We start from the raw sequence: 17,297 nt of genomic DNA on the forward strand, positions 1-17,297 counted from the left end.
TGCTGCTCTGCACCTGTTCCCCACCTCTCAGCGAAGTGCCTGTCACTCTGAAAAGACTCTAAGAAGCTCCATGGTTTTGCCAAGAGTTCTCCCCAAAGGAAGAAGACGGATCTATCGGCAGCAACCACGAGGACCTTGTCTCTACATTGGTAGCTATTCCCCCTCTTCTTTTTCTCTCTATCCTTTGTTTCTATTTTCCTCTCCATCTCTCACATACTGATGTCGTTGGCACTCAATAAAGTGCACTGCTGATGTGATTGATTTGAAGTCCCCTTTGTGTGTCTTTCGTGCCTTGAGATTAAAAACGAACCCATCACGATTTCCTGCCTACGTTGGTTGGCTGGATCGTGACACCCTGGAAGCCAAAGAAGTTTTTATCCCAAGTGGGAGACAAGAAGCTGCAGGAGGACCCGCTCAGGAAGCGTCAGATCTAAATGGTGATCTCTCCTGAATTCAAACATCTGCTGCTCGCTTCCTACGTTGTCCCCTGAACCTGAGAAATAACGCAGCTGGACAAAGCAGCTGCCTCCAGAGCTGGCTTTGGGGAGGATAAATCATCCCTGACAGAGCCTGGCAGTTCCCACCCCGTCACAGCTCCAAATCCCTTCCCCTCCACAGATCAACCTCCAGCCTGGAGCACAAACGTCACTGGGAGGAAGCCAGACAGATTGTTGGCTTTCTCAGCTAAGATGATGTTCCTGGTCCCACAGAGGCCTCAAAAATGGGCCAGCCTCCATCCTTATCCCCTGCTCCTCAGAACCATCCCGGGATCTCCAGGATGTGTTTGGTTTCTGCCAGCCAAGCGTATTTCTATAATAAGCAGGTTTTTTCCAAGACCTAACCGGTCTTATTTGTGGGTCACACACACACACAGAGACATCACTGTGTTGAGTCATTAACACCCTTGCTAGAACACTTCCTGTGGGACAGGGGCTTGCCCCAAAAAAGTACAGCAAATCACACTGTTTTAAAGAAAAACCTGGCTGCTGTGCTCGAACAAGCCTTAAAAAATAAGTGCAGCCTGAGAAACCACATGAAAACTTCTCAGGAAACCTTCCCACACTTTTCCTGGCCATGCCCAAGCCACACGAGAGCTACAGGACAGCCAAGGAGCCCAGTCAAGGAGATCCTGACCTCGGCTTCTCCTCACTAATGTCCAGCTCCTCTCAGTGTGGGATGCCACCTTCATCCCATCACCCACAGAGCTGTGAGGAAACCTCTGTGTTTTCCCCCACATCCTAGAGCAAGCACATAACAGCAGATGACAGCCACCCACCCACCACCTCCCTCATAAGCCAGGGGGCTACCCAGGCCCTCAGCTCCCAAAAACCAGCCTGAGAAGGGTTCAAATTCACCCCTGCTCAGCAGAGTTGTCATTTGGGCTCTGACAACTGCTGCATTTTCCCAAGCCTGCGCTTACCTAAGCGTTAAATAAATATTAATAAATAGAGCACGTCCTGCTCACCACGTCCGAGTGCTGGATTTACCTGGCGATATCCCACCATGATCATCCTGACCAGCACGATGTTGATGTGCACGCCCAGGGACTCGTCATGATAAATTTCATCCACCTGAAGAAGGGAGGGAAACAGGGAAGAAGTTAAGGCCATCCCAGCTCTTAAGCCCCTCCTGTCCTCCACGCTCCCACACTCCAAACCCTTCCAGGCTTTCCAAGACCAGGTGCAAAGATCTCATCCTCCTCCCACCATGGGGAGGTTTTTTCCCCATTTTCCCAAGTGTAACAAGCACAAAGTCAAAAAGCCAAGCTGGAATAAGCCAAAATTTCCCCAGGAATGGCTCAGATGGTGAATGACATCACCCATTTCCATCAAGGGCTGCGTTTCCTCCACCGCATTCCTCAATGAGCCACTGCTCCTTTGCAATATGAATCCCTCAGAGGGATGGAAATGCTCCAGACTCCAGCATCCAAAGCAAAAACGGCTTTTTGATACAATCCTTTGCCTCTCCCCAAAGCCAGGGCTTTCCTCAGTTGCATCAGTGAGTCAAACCTGACCTGTGGCTTCAGAATTCCCAGGAGAAGGCAACACAATGAAGAGAACAGGGAGGGCTCGTGAGTCAATGAGATCTGTACCATGCTCAGCTATTAAAAATGACCTTGCAAAGGAAATAACCAGCTATAACCTTTTCCTTCTGCGTTTCCAGGATGAATAAACAAATTCTGCTTCTAAATGCTATGGAGAGAGTAGGACATCCAGATGGGAAATGTCCCTGAGAGCTGAGCCCAGTGACATGGAGAGAGGCACGGAGTGGGCAACCACAAACCCATGTGAGACCCTGCACCTCCTGCAAAGCATGTGGGAAAACACAGCCCAGGGAAGAAAAACACCCTGATTTTTGAGAATGGGACTTTCTTTTTTCCCAAAAAAGCCTCTCAGATGAACAGTTCCACAAATGGGGGTTCACTGCAGAAGTCGAGGAGGCCGAATTAAGACTATTTTTAATATTGACTAGAATTCATGTTTTAATTAAAATAGACTTTCTCAGCTTTGCCCAAGGGGGGACTAATTTGCCTCAGCTCTGCCATAGCTTTCCAGACTAGATGAAGGTTATAAAGCCAGATTTATGGATCTTTTCTATTTTTTCCCCCATTTCTCTGGGGTTTTTAAATCTTACATCAAGGGTTGGGTGACAACTACCCTTCTACTGCTGCCCAAATCCAAGTCAGCCATTCCCCAGTGTGTTTTACACACCCCTCAGTTTCAAACCAGGGATTCCATTTGAAATACCCACTCAGGCCAGTTGTAAATCCACAAACCCAGTGTTAACCTTTTCCCTGTGACAACCCATATTCCCATGGTGCCTCTGAGCCACGCAGAGAGGTAATGTAGATCCCGAGCCTCGAATGCAGCAAAATCGATTATAAAAGATTAAAATCAATCAATAAAATGCCAGTCCATCCCATTAATGCATCCCTTTGGATGCAGAAGCTGCAAGAGCCACGGGGTACTTTATTCATCAGTGTGGAAAGATAATTCTGGTCAACCCACCCTCAGCTCATCCCTGCTTTATGTGGGTGGGATGCTCCTTCATCCTCCCCGTTTTGTAAGAATAATGAAAATATGATGGATTTTTTTCTGATCCCAACCCTATTGTTTTGGGAGATGTGCACAGAAGGGTGGAAGGTCGCACAGTGTTGCAGCTGCAAACATTACTCAGGCATACAAACCCACTGAGGTATGAAGGATCCAGCCCAGCAGAGAGCTGCAACTCCCCAGGGACGTCAGGCTCAGCCCTGGGTTTTAGGATGTAGGAGGCTTTGGCATCCCAGAGAAATCCTACATCATAAGTTTGATCCCTTACAAAAATATTGGTAATATGGCAGGGCAAGAAAGTGGGGAGAGAGGGAGAAATTAAAACTATGCTTGAAGAGATGCAGAGCTGGACCTGGGGGGTGGTCTGGGGAACAAGACAGGAAACAACCATTTCCTTCACTTTCCCAAATCTTCACACATTTTCCTTCACCCCCAGCACTTGTGAGGAGCTGGAACGTCAAACTAACCGAGGGTAAGGTTAGATGGGATATTGGGAAGGAACTGAGGGAAGTGAGGGTGGGGAGGGCCTGGCACAGGCTGCCCAGAGAAGCTGTGGCTGCCCCATCCCTGGAAATATTCAAGGTCAGGTTTGATGGGGCTTGGAACAACCGGGATGGTGGAAGGTGCCCCTGCCCACAGCAGGGGGTTGGAACGGGATGAGCTTTCATCTCCCTGCCAACCCATTCCATGATTTTAGGATTCTATGGTCGTCCACCAGCGCTCTGCTGCTTGCTGCCTGCTCCTGAGGACCCCTCAATCCATCAGGATGAGCCACATTCCTGCCTTAGGGATCTCTCTACCAGCCACAACCTGACCTTGCTGTGGCTGGGAGCATCAAGCAGAGCAGCACAGACCTCTCCCTTCCCAGCTGCACAGGATATTTTGGCAGAATGCTCAGTAGAACCTGCTGTATTATTCCAAGATGGGATTTCATTCCATAAATCTTCCTTTTAAAGCAGTGTTAAATCCCACTCTTCTCCAGCTTGCAGGGACCTGGTACTCCCCCTCTCCAGCCTCTGAAATGAAGAGTTAACCTAAAGTCCAGCCCCTGTTTAGTCCAGGGTTTAGACAGGGATCTGCACCTAACTGATACCAGCTCAGCAGTGACCTTTAGGGTAAATTCAGAAAGCAGATGTGGAACCAGACTGCCCAAGGCTACAGACTTCCCTTCACAGCCAGAGATAAATAATTGATTGGGAGGGGAAGAGAATCATATCAGAAGAGCTTGGCACTGGCTGCTGCAAGGGCTGCCACCCTGCAGGCCCCAAGTTTTGGGGCAGGGGGGGAACATCAGCAGGGCCAGCTTCCCCCAAGTGCTCCAGTGCCTGTGGAAGAAGTGGGGATGGAGCTGGAGGGGCTGAGCATCACCTTGGAAATGGAAATTCACCCGGAGAGCAGTTTGCAGGCTTGGCACAACTCCCCCTGCCCTCTGCAGATGCCATTAAGCAAGCCAGTGTCTTCAGAGAAACCTCTTCCCCCAAAAATACATGTTCAGCAAAGGGGTCCAGTAAAGGGACCCACATCCCTGAGGCCACGGGATAAAGATCATCTTATCCCTCCCATCCATGCTTAGCCTGTTTCACATTGTCACCTGGCAGGCTCTCCTCTTCCATTTAAAATGGGATTTTCCCACCCATAAACAGCCCAGCCCCTAAGGCTCACTGTGAGTTAAGGGCAAACCAGCAGGAACGACCACCCCACAGGACTCCTCCCAACCCTGCAACACCCAGGAGACAGTGGCAGTGCTCTACAATGAAGGGAACATTACAGCCTGGAGCAGGGCAGGCTGCCTCCCCAATCCCCACAAACCTCTGGCCAGCCCCAGGTCTGCAGCCCCAGACACGAGATCCCGACAGCAAAACCGCACTGGCAACGAGGTCTAGACCTCGCCATTCTTCAGGGAAGGAAAACAAAGGGAGAGACACGAGAAGAATTTGCCAAACCAGCAGAATAGCTGACATTTCAAAACGCCGGGATCGCTTACTCGGAACAGCCAAGTCATCTCCAAACTCCTTTCTTTTATTCCCCTGCTCAGTTTTCATGCTGGTGGATTCACCCTGAGCCTCTTTGCTGGGGGCTGGGGGGTTCAGAAGGGAGGGGAAAATCCCCCCTACCACATTTCTGGGCTGATATAATGCACAATGTCCCCACGGTGAGGGCTGACCCACGTCATCTGTGGGGAGGAACAGAGGTAGGGGAGAATTGTTCTACAGGGCAAGACTGGATTTGATCAGAGCTCTCTACAGAACAAGGCACGTTGTCCCCAAAAAAATAGCAACAAACATGTAAGCCTGTACAGAGAGTAGGGAAAAGTGCATGGACACATCAGAGGTAATTTTGTTACTATCAGTTAGCAAGGAAGTGGCTCATAAACCCCTCATCTAAGAAAAAAACATGCACAGGTTAAAATTAAAGCTGAAGGTTTAATTTTTGTTCCTAAACCTTCTTTTCTGTGGGGTCTCAGTAGCACTCTTTGTTGCTCTGCCCTTGGGAATAATAATTTCAGCTGGAGTCAGGCAAGTCCCAGCCTGGAGAGGGCTCTGACTCATGGGGTTTCCCTAGTAACCCGAAACAATGGGAAAACACCACGTACCTCTGCATCCTTAACCAAACCAGGGGCAGTATCCGACAAAAGCTCAGGATACCAGTTGAGACCAGGGCCAGGTTTAACACAGCCATAGCTTGGCGTCCCCCCTCCAAGTGGAGCCAGCCCCAGACTTGAAAGGATCAGGGATGAGCAGTAGGAAGTCTGGCAGAGGAAAGCAAGAAGCCCAACTCCCAGAACACAAGAGAGTGGAAAGCAGAGCAAAGCACTGAATGTTTCCTGTTCTCTTCCTTTTGCAGGGTGCTGGATCACCTCCTGGTTCCCAGCCCTTGATCTCAGCACTCTCCATGGCTGGGGGATCGAAATTTTCCTTTCCTAACATCACAATCTCTGCCAAAGGCAGCAAGCAAGAGAGGGGAATGGCTTTCCAGAGCCAGTACATCACCAACATTCATCCCAAGAGCCCAACAGACTGGTTTTGGTTAGGTGGACACAGCAACACTCAGCTGGGAGCAGAGATACACACAGTAACTGATGGCAGAGAGGGAGTTGTGCCTTTCCCACTCACTCCAACCTGACCCCAAATTCCTGGGCAGCATCCGAGCCAAGAAGGGAAGGGCAGGCTGGGAATGCAGGCTGGGAGATAGCAGGGAAGGCAGCCTGCCTGCAGGGAAGCTCTTAGGTGCACAAAAGGAGCAGTCATCCTCATGTCAGCTTCCCGGGATGAACACAGTGCCCTTCACTGAAAAGCATCCACATTTCTGGCAGTGAAATAAGGCCTGTGGGGTTTGTTTCTTTTTAAAAAAAAAACCTTCTCCGTGACAAATCATTTATCACCGAGCCTCAGTTGACACAGAGCTCCTAATAAAGGGTTTTGTGTCTTGGGAAGAGCCCCAGGACCCTACCTACAGCAGCGCTGGGAAGGGATACATATCCCACTGCTCCCTCAATGGGGACCTCAGAAAAAGCCAGGAAAGTTTATCATGACTTCCAAACTCATTGCCCCCTTTCCTTGGGATATATCTTGATAGGGCGACCTCCTAGACAGGAAAACTTTCCCAGCTGGCTCCCTGAGGTACTCCAGCCCAGCTCGTTAAGTCCTTTTCTCGTTAGAGGACTGGCCAAGCCTCTCATCCTTCTTCCCTTTGCCTCCAACTAATGGGATTAATGTTCAGCTGTGTGGTCCCGGCAGGCTCCTCCCCATCAGCCCCCCGGCATCCTCCTCTCTCCCTCCCTCTGCCACCCAGGCCAGAAAGCAGGACTCTCTTTTTTTCTGCTGAATCGGGTGTTTTAAGGCAATCTGAGCCGGTAAGGAAACGAGGCGGCGCCAAGGGAAGAGAAGGCAGACCGAGGTCACGGCAAAGCTGGAAAAAAAACGCACTAAAAATCAGAAAGAAAGAAGGGCAAGGGGGTGAGGGGAGAAAATTCAGAAGGAAATAATACTCGGGGGGAAGTATTTGTTGCTTGTATTCTCCTGGGGTTCCCCCCCCCTCATTAAAGTTTCCAGCGCCGCCTTTAATTGAATAGGCAGCGGGTCCTCCCTTCTCCCAGCGCAGCATCCCGTGCATTCACTCCCTGAAAAGTCCTGCCCCCGGAGTAGGAACCATGAAATGCGCCTGAAAACCGACCTTTGATTAGAGCTGACAATCCCCGGGTGACAATCCTCAAACTGTCCATCCCAGCCCCCCTTCCCCCCCCGATCGGAAAGGAAAAATGACATCATCTCCGACCCCCATCAGGTGGGAAGAGCCAGAGGGCAAAGCAGGGAACCCTGAGCCTTCCTCCTGGCAGGAGGGTTTAATACACCGAGGGGAGAAATGTTCAGAGGGTGAATTTATGTGATGCTGAGAGCATCGGACTGCAGGCATTGGGATAACATGGCAGAAAATAAAATATTGTGATGAAGATGTTTGCTTCTTCAACATTTTCCCTATTTGGGACCAGCCACCTCACTCATCCTTCACCCCATCACCCTCTAATGCCACAAATCCTCCCCCTCCCATGTTCCCCTTCATTGCTGGCCATACGGCAGAAATAATGCCCAAACCAACAACCAGCCACCCAAAAGCATCTTTATAACTTGGCCATTCCAGAGCTGGTTGAGCCTTTTTGAACATTTTCTATCACTGTGTAAAAGAACACCCAGGGAAAAATAAATAAATAGAGGGAGAATAAAGCATGGAAAACAAAACAAAACTGGGAGAGAGAAAGAGAGGCTTGAGCATAGACCATATTTGCAGGTGCTGGAGGAGCAAACCTCCCTGAAGACAACTGGATGAATAAATATTGATCCCTCCACATCTCTCAGGACTCAGGGAATATAGATGTTTTTATCTTAAAAAGGGATGAAAAGGGGTGTAGGGAACCAGCACATGCTGCCCAGTGCTTCTGAGTGAGGACATGTGCTGGAAATGTAAAGCTGCTCCAAACTCCTTTTCAAACATATCCTGAATGGTTATCCAGGTACAAAGGTTTCAAAAAAGCTTCTGAAAAGCTACAAAAATATTTCCTCTACCAACAAATAGTATTCAGAATAAATCATGAACATCATCATTGGAAAACAAATTACAAATACTGCAATTTCTAACTAACTAAGCCACAACCATTCTCTTTTCTAGCATTTGCTGAGATTTCAGTGATGAGGAGGAAGCCTTCTCACCCAGGAGAAACTTTTGGACTCGGGTGACAGACAGTGACACCACAAGCACACTAGACCCTGCCATGGGCAAGGGGAAGGTGATGGAGATGAACATCAAAGGGTTCTTGCTTCCCATCCCTCCAACTCCCACAGCTATTAAATGCCAGAGCCAGCTGTGTGAAGGCACAGCCCTTCCTGCAGCACTGTTCCCCCTCCCAAACGGGGGGATTCCCAGGATAACGGATTTGCAGCATCAGGAGAGCACTAAACCCAGGGAAGGGTGGCATCCACATCCCCCACAGCCGAGCCTTACTATGTTCATGAGGGTGAGGACATAGTTCTGGACGTGCTCCTTGCCATGGAAGCGCACCACGGAGTCATCCACGGCCAGCAGCACCTCGATGTTGTAGTCGTCCTTCCTGGCGTGGCGCCGCTTGCGCTCCGCGTCCCCCAGCCGCTCCGTCATCAGCTCCAGGGAATTCGGGAGCTCGCCCACCCGCACGCCAGGCACTGGGCAGGAAAAGAAAGAGCCTTTGAGGTGACCTGACACCACCGTGGTGCCCCACAGAAGTAGAAATTCAGTAGGGAAAATAGATAAAGGGATTTAACTCTAATAGGATATTTGAGCTCCGGCTGGTGGCTGGTCCAGCTCGCTCTGTGGCGGGGAAATGGCTCTGAATTGTGAAGACTAAAAGATATGTTAATGATTGGTCTCGAGAACTTAAAAAGGTTTTTTCCATGCTAAATGGTTCCACGATCTGTTAAAAAGTCAAATCAAGGCCACGTTTCATAGAATCATCACAGAATGATTTGGGTTGGAAGGGACCTTAAAGGGGGTGTTCCAGCCCCTGCCACAGGCAGGGACACCTCCCACTAGACCAGGTGGTTCCAAGCCCCACCCAACAGGCCTTGAACACTTCCAGGGATGGAACAGCCACAGCTTCTATGGACAACCAGTGCCTCACCACTCTCACAACACAGAGGTGATCAAAGCAAGACTGCAGCACCTCCAGCCCAGCATTTCCTTTCCTTCTTCTTGACTTTAGCAGGTAAACTGAGCCTAAAGCCACAGGGTGAGACATACAAGGGCTCATGGAAAGAAAAATCCTCTCCCCACGTGAAATACATATTACCAGTTGCTGGGAAAGACTGGATTCCGGCAGCCCCTACCTTTGGGATGGAGGTCGTGGTGCGGCTCGGCGCCGTCCTGCCGGATGGCTGAGCGCCGATAGACCACGTGGGCCCTCCCGTGCTCCTCCGTGTCCTGCTGGCCCCTCTCCAGGGGCTCGATGAAAAACTCGTTGCTGTCTGTCCGAATCAGGCCAGCCTGGACTCCACAAAGAAATAAGGAAAAGGGGGGAAAAACGGTGTGGTTTTATATAGGTGTAGGGGGACATACACACTCGATATACTTGTTAAAGATTGATGCAGAGCATGCACAAAGGGGAAAGGCACCCCAATAATCTTGTCTTGATCCTACTCCAAGACACCAGGATGGTTCTAATACCATGTTCATCTATGACAACTCTTAATTTCTCTTGTAGGTGGGAAAAACAAAATTAAAAAGGAAGGAAAACCAACCAACAAAAAATCCGCCCAGCCTGGCTGCAATTCAAGTTGGGTCTTTATATGGCTACGAAACTCTGTTCTGTCTCATCCGTGAGTTGTGCCGGACCCTGAACTCAGAGATACAAGGCTGAAGGCGCTCCCAAGACACTCCTGAGCCTCCCTGAACCCTCCCCATTCCATTCCCGTGGTGCTGTTAGGATGTCTGCCATTTCACTGACACCATGAGCTGCAACAAGAAGAAGGAAAAAGAAACCGTTCTCTGTGCCCCGTGAAGTACTTAGGAATTAACACAGGGGAATCCCGTTGGAGCAGAGGCTGGAAAGCATTACAACTCCACCTCTCAAACACAGGGAAGATGAATGACAGGGCAAACATCGCTCAAAATGTTGTCCTGGCTACCGATTTGCTCCTAATTAACACCGAGCTCCCATCAAATCCCCCTTACATCAGCCTGAGCGCTCACACCCCGCAGTGCCGGCCGGCTCAGACCTCGGGCAAGGAAAAGGATCACCAGGATTTGGCTTCTCTCCCACAGGCAGCCTCCCCCCAGCTCGGCATTTTTCCCAACTCCCTCCATGGCGCACGCGTGCGTGCCTTCCTCCGGCGCTGCCCGCTGTGCAAGAGCTGCCGGCAGAACGTATGGATCTGCTCTTGGAGCAAAGCCTCCAGCAGTGTGGACCTACTGAAGTCCTCATGAGGGTGTTGTGGAATGGTTCTCATCAAATGAAATCAAATAAAAGTAAGATATATCCAGAGATGTATTTCGGACAGAGGCTGGGGCTCTTCCAAACCCGCCTGGCTCTTTGGGTCCCCTTCGTGTTCATGTCCCATTGATTCATCAGGCAACAGCAAACTTGGCCAACCTGTTGGATTCCATCAAATTTCCTGCTCCACTTGGGTTTTATTAACTGCTTCACTCTGCAGCAAAGCGGGGTTTTGGCTGGTTTTGTTTTACCTCCTTCCTGAGGAATCCAAGTGCTTGCCTGACACATGTATCTCAGGTTCCTCCCACAGGGGACATGCAGGTCAAACCAGGGCAGCCAGGGATTGTGCTCCCACCCTCAGCCAAGGAGATGAAGAACACAGCCAGGTTTAACCAGGGGCACCAGGCAGGGTGGTGGCGGTGAGGCAGACAACAAGCCAGGGTGTCAAACCACCAGTCAGGCTCAGTGATGGTTGAGCGAGGCCATGATGATGGGGCAGGGCACAGAATCACAGAATCCTTCAGGCTGGAAAAACTCTCCAAGATCAAGTCCAACCATTGACCCAGCACTACCCAGACCACCACTAAACCCCATCCCCAAGTGCCATATTTATACATCTTGTCAATCCCTCCTGGCCAGGGCCTGACAACCTCTTCCTTGAAGAATTTCTCCTCATTTCCATTTCCAAAGCATTGCTCTTTGTTACACAAAAAGAGAAGGAGCAGAAGCAGCCCCTGCCCCAGGAGGAGCTCTTCTGGGACACCACTACCCCCTCCCAGCCCTGCCACAGGGCGCTTCCTTCGGGACCAGGCACCCCAAAGCCGGTTTAGGGGTTTAGGGCCAAAGCCGGGACTCGCTGAGTCAGGCGGCCGAGGAAAGCCGTACCGCCGCACCAGGGGCAGGGCTGGATTAAAATGTGAAAGAGCCTGGTCCCAAGCCACAGCCCACTCGGGTTTGAGCTGCTCTGCAGCTCGTGACTAATTATATCTGGCTCAAGGAATAAAGCAGCCCAGACTTTCTCCCAAAGGTGGGACGCAACACGCCGCCGACTCCGGGGATGACCGACGGCACAGGGGATCACGCATGGATTTTTGTGTCCATCTGATGAGAGCAGCTCAAGAAATGAGACAGAAACTGCAGCAGGCACCCTGGCATTCACAAAAAAAAATGTAAAAATCAAAACAAACTAAAAAACACCATTGCAAGAGGCACACACCAAGCAGCTCGCTCACAAAGAGGAGCAGCTCAGCATTTTGGGAGGGCTGTAACAGTAGAGAGGCAGCAAAAAAGGTCAGATGCCACCCAAAAAGTCCCACTCGGCTTTTCCTGGGCTTTTTCCAAGCATTCAATCCCATCCTCAGTGATCAATTAGCCATATGCTTCCCACCCTTGATTTTAATTTGGTTGAATAATACCAAATCAAATTAATTGGTGGGACTATCATCACTGCTTTTTCTAACATGAAATGCTGTCTGCAGCTCTCAGTGAAGGTACTCCCAAAAAGAGGAAATGGCCCTTTAAAGACAATCCCACTAGGAAGAGGGAAAACATACACCAAACTCACTCCTGCCAGCTCACAGAGGGTGAAGTCTCCTCTCCAACTCTCCTGTGCCTCCCCAGGATAAGGGAGAGATGAACTCAGGCCTCACAAAGGGGGATCCCCCAGGACCCTGAGTAAGGAACTCCTCCTCCACTGCTGGGTAAAAAGCTCCAACTCCCACAGGAATTCAGGAAATTCTGACACTTAACACAGCTGAGATGTGGAAAAATTAATAAAGCTGCTGCACTCGGCCAGGGAAGTTAAACAAGAGGGGGAAATCCAGCTGCGTGCACAGTATGTGTTTTTTCTGTAGGACTCACACACTATTTGGACAAAAAGTCCTAGAAAACCAGGCAGTGTGAACACAGACACCATGGATAACAGCGCTCCCATCCAGAGGGTGTCAGGCATGGTCCAGAGGTGCTCCATCACTATTTTCATGCCTCTCTGCAGCACAGGCTTTGCAGCCCATCAAACACAACACTTTGCCTTCCCTGCTCTTCCTGCCGAGGCAAGGGGTTTTCAGGGTGGCGACAGACCAGGCTTTGCCAGGTGACCCAAGCCAGGCCTCCAAAGTAGCTCCTGGTGGAGTGAGGACACAGAGACAACTCAGCACTAACTAATTAACTGGGGTTTCAGCCTAACTTGGGGTTATCACCCTGGAGAAAAGCCCTCATACTCATGTAACACCCACACCAGCAGAGGCCAATGGGATCTATGTGATCAAAAGGACATCTTGCACCCTTTTTCTCCCCAAAACTAACCCTACAGCTCAGGAACTGCAAGGAAGATGCCGGAAGACCAAGCCACGCTTTTTTCAGTGGAGCATCATTTTGGGGTGCTGTTTCTCCCTCTACTCCCTATTAATTACTGTTTCTGATGGCTTTTGTGTTCTGCTTATCTGCTGCCACCCATCTGAAGCAAGCCAGGGCCGTGGGGATGGAAAACGCTGGCTCTACAGTTTGCAGCACTACGGCCAGTCACCCCAGGCAAAAGCCAGGCACACAAATATGGTGTCTGTGGATGACAACCCTTCACCCATCCCTGCAACCAGCAAAGCAGGAAGGAAGCAAGGTCGACCACATGCTGCTAAAGCCAGTGGGTGAAAAATCTGGGATGCCTCCACTGCAGCGAGACGTGTCTGCCGGCGGAGATTTCCGCCTAACGCTACTTTACCAGTCAGGAATTTGGTGGCTTAGATCAGCTTTGAAATTACGTTATGGGCCACAGCATCTTCCCACCCTGGTACGAGACACCCTCGCAAAAAACCATGAAAGGCCAGACTCTCACGCGTGGATGCCCGCAACGAGCGACAGCCACGAGGGAGACACGGCTTTGGCATCCCGCTCACACGGCTAAATGTGGATTTAGGAAAGTCTTTGGGTGGACTCTTTTTTTCAAGAGCTGAGTTCAGGTTTTTGGGTTGTTTTTCTTTTTTTCTTCCTCCCCTCCTCTCTCCCTCCCTCCCCCTCGTTATTTATAATCTCGGTCTCCGTTTATACACGGCCTAATCTCCCTGTGTACACAGCCCTCATCCACAGCATCCCGGAGCGCTTCCCCTGGCCAGCAACCGGCGCCTCCCACGCGCACTATACTGGGATGCAAAAGCCACAATCTCCTTCTGAAGCTCGTGGACAACTCCCAGCAAAAAGTCCACAGGAGTTCCAGGGTCCTCGCTTACGGAAGACTTTCCTCCAGCCCAGTAGTAACGTTCTGGCTGCGTGCATCCCACCCAGGTGCTTCACTACTTCTCCGACAGCTCACAAACACCATCCTCCCATCCCATCTGCACCCACAACCAGGTTTGGGTTCTGTTTCTTGCTCCGTTTCCTAAATCAAGCTCTTTCCACTGATTTTCGGGAATTCTCTTGGTCTCCCCACTCCTCCAAAGTGAATTGAAGATGCCAGACTCACTTAAGGCAGAGGGCCACACAGCCAAAAAGGCCATGGAAAAGAGAAACCGTGACGTTGGATGTCCCACAAGGGCAGGGGAGCTGAGCGCCTGCTTGTGCCCTCAGCCTCGTGCCCTTCACCAGACCATGAGAAATTCCTGGCTGAAGCCAGGATAGTGATTTGTTGGCCACTGAGCAATAAATTTATTGTGGAAAAAAAAATCCTTCTCCTGGGGGAAAAGCCACTTCTTCCTTTACATGGGCTTAAAAGGGTGGGCTTGGGGTGCCACGGGTGGCAGGATATGGCTGCATAAATAAATCCACATGGAAAAGCATCCTGTGGTACAAGCTACATCCTAATCCAGCTGGAGCAAGGGCAAAAAGAATGACAACCAACAAGATGTGCAAGGGGCTGCGACGGCAAAACTCGGGGCTAAAGCCTAGAAACGCCTGGAAAAGTTAAATTAAAACCTGTTTGGGATTGACAATACAATAGAGCGGGCTCTGGGGAAGAAAATTCCCCAAAGCTGTGCCACAGCAGGACACAGATCAGCTGCTGATGGCCTCCAGCATCCTTTTGCTCATGATGCCAAAGGGAATGAGATCTGCCATGGAACCTGCACGCTTCAAAGGCTGGTCTCTGTTCCAGACTCAGCACTGCTTGCTGGGTCTATAGGAAATGCCTTTAAAAGCTTCCAAGCCTGCCCACGTTTGCCAGCCCCAGCACAAGGGAGAAAAGTCTGCAAGGCCACAGCCTCAGCCCATTCCCGAAAGGATGCTTCAAAAGGTGTGGATTACGTGCTAAAAAAACGTAATTCCTATATGTAGGCAAAATATGTATTTCCAGCTGTACTGCTCTATCATTTCTGCTTGTACACTAGCACCAGGCACTGTATAAAAAGAAAGGAATGCCAAATTGTTTGTGCTGGTGGCCAGAATTGGCTTAAGGAACTCCCAGAATAAAGCAACTAAAAAAGAAATATGTTAAAAAAAGTTTAAAAAGGCACAAAATAAGACATTTTTTCCAACCTGCCAATAACTTTAAGTGGTACCAGGAGAAAACAGCAAACTCTGGCACCTAAACCAAGATTTAAATTGGCTCAAAGGAAATCTGAAGGGCAACAGGCCAAGGGTATTAAAAAATAAGCGCTTCCCCAAGCGCATCAAAGGTAGGGAACCCACAGGCAGAGCAGATGCCAGGGATAAGGAGGTAACAGAGCCATTTAAAGGAATTAAAGCGCTGTGGCAGCAAGTTACTGATGCTGAACTGTGCTCAGAAAGCCTCTGAGCCCTTGAGTGATTAAAAAAAAAAAAAAAAAAAGAAAGAAACAAAGACATCCTCCTGCAAAAAGATGCTTGGTGGGAGCCAGACTGCAGCTAACAGTGATTTCAGGAGCTCACACAGCATCATTCAAGAGGTGGTAAACGCAGAGGAAAAGTTCCTGGAGCAGTCCCAAGGTCAAACAGGAGAGGGCAAGGATGGAACAGCATCACCAGGAGTGTGGGTCCCCGTCCCAGAGGCTGGGCACAGCCCACGGATGTAGCAGCGTTTGGGCAGGAGGCAGTTCAGGTACAGGACTGGCAATTTTTCCAAGCCTTTTAAATAAATATCGGTGCACAGACCACCCTGGTGGAGTAGATAGGCAGCACCCAGGGCCACAGGGGGAAAGGGGATCTGCTGCTGTCTAGGGCTAAAGGGCAAAACATGGCACAGACACCTAAAGCATCACCAAAAAATCGGGTTTCGATACCGATACAGGATACCACCATTCATCTCTCAAGAGGCAACCACACCAAAACACAGGCCGCACGCACAAAGCACCCCACCAGGCTCCAGCTTACCAGTCCATCGCAGTTGCTGATGGCCACGGCAGCTCCCGGCATCCCGGAGATGTCACCGGTGAAAAGGCACCGCTGCTGGAGGGGTTCCCGGAAAAGCACCTCAAAATCCTCCTGCCACTCCGCCACGGCTCCCGGCGGCACCAGGCGGCGCTTGGGGCTCAGGCGGAGGTGCAGCTCCTTCCCAAACACCGTCACGTTGAAGTAGAGCCGGCGGCGCTGGGGGGGCTGCTCCGGGGGGCTGCGGGGCCCCCGGCGGCGGCCCGGGCCCGGGGGGCAGGCGGGCCGGGCTAGCCCCGCCGCCGCCCCGGACACCACGTGCGACAGGAAGCGGCCCCGGCAGTCGGTGCTGAACGGGACGATCACTCCATACTCGCTGAGTTTGCCCGACAGCAGGAGCTCTGCGGAGACAGCACCGAGCGAAAGGGCTGCGGGCACAGAGCATCCATCCCCCGCCGGGGCGCCGGGAGCGCCGGCCGGGGGAGCCCTCGGCGGGCACCGCCGGAGCTCCGCAAACCCGGCAGCTGCTTTGCCGTCCCCAGCCAGCTCCGCTTTGTAGTTTTAAGCGGGTGCGTCCAGCGTAGCAGAAGGAACTCGGGCTGACGTCCCCTCGCACGCCAAGCACGCCAACTATTTCTCGCCCAGCCTCCATCTCCCCCAATTCCCATTGAAACCTAAACCCCCCCAACCACCAGCAGCAGCAGCGGGTTCCCTCTCCCTTCTCCCCATCCCTCCGGGGTGCAGCCACCTGTCAAGGCCCCCACATCCCCTCCGCGCCGGGCCCCCCGCCCGCGGGGCAGCGGCCGTACCTGGGGCGCCGCCGGCGGCCAGGCAGCCGTGCAGGGGGACGAGGCAGGAGAGCACCAGGCGCAGATAATCCATTTGGGGCCGGCGGCGGGATGCGGGCCCGGCGGGATGCGGGATGCGGGGCGGGCGGCGCCCGGCGACCGCCTCCCCCGCCGCCGCCGCCGGGGCCGCCGGCGCTCCCGCCGCCGCCGCTTCTGCCGCCTCCCGGGCGGCGTGGGGCGGGCCGGGGGCCGGGTCTGGGCCAAGGGGGTGGGAGGCCGGGCTCGTTTTAATTAACTTTCTTGGAATTTTTTAGATGTTTTTAAATATAGTTTTCTTATTAAAGCCGCGGGGGGGGAGGAGGGGGGAGAGAGAGAGGAAAAAAAAAAAGTTCTCGCGTTGCCTATGGATCGTTCTTTTCTTGGAGATTAAAAAAAAAATAAAAAAAGAAGCTTTTTTCGGGCAGCCCTTCCTTTCCTCCCTCCCACCATCCCGCCTCCCCATCGCTCCCCGCCCCGCGGCCGCCCGGCTCCAGCGCTGCCCGAACAAAGGCGAGACGCGCCCGGAGCCGGGGAGCGCGCCCAGCTCTGCCCCTCTCCCCAAATCGCAGCTCCCGGCCCCTCGCTGCGGCAGCACCCGGCGCGGAGATGCTCCACGGGGAGAGCCAAATCGTCCCTCAGCTCGGAGCGCTGCCGCCGCGTGAGCTGGAGGTAAACATCCTCTTTGGAAAC

At 51.8% G+C, this 17,297-nt stretch overlaps 1 protein-coding gene across 2 annotated transcripts in view; it reads right to left on the bottom strand.

Moving 5' to 3' along the window:
* ADAMTS14 (ADAM metallopeptidase with thrombospondin type 1 motif 14) overlaps positions 1-16,804 on the bottom strand; it is a 31,177-nt gene extending 14,373 nt beyond the window's left edge. For both annotated transcript variants that reach the window (XM_063406250.1, XM_063406249.1), the window contains exons 1-5: positions 16,590-16,804; positions 15,784-16,181; positions 9,407-9,563; positions 8,550-8,746; positions 1,488-1,571 (exon numbers count right to left, since the gene is read on the bottom strand). In XM_063406250.1, coding sequence (XP_063262320.1) covers positions 1,488-1,571; positions 8,550-8,746; positions 9,407-9,563; positions 15,784-16,181; positions 16,590-16,662 — 909 coding nt within the window. In that variant the 5' untranslated portion in view covers positions 16,663-16,804. The remainder of the gene's footprint in view (positions 1-1,487; positions 1,572-8,549; positions 8,747-9,406; positions 9,564-15,783; positions 16,182-16,589) is intronic.
* Between the last annotated feature and the right edge of the window lie 493 nt (positions 16,805-17,297).

Source organism: Prinia subflava, chromosome 9 (genome assembly GCF_021018805.1).
Source record: "Prinia subflava isolate CZ2003 ecotype Zambia chromosome 9, Cam_Psub_1.2, whole genome shotgun sequence".
NCBI lineage: Eukaryota > Metazoa > Chordata > Aves > Passeriformes > Cisticolidae > Prinia > Prinia subflava.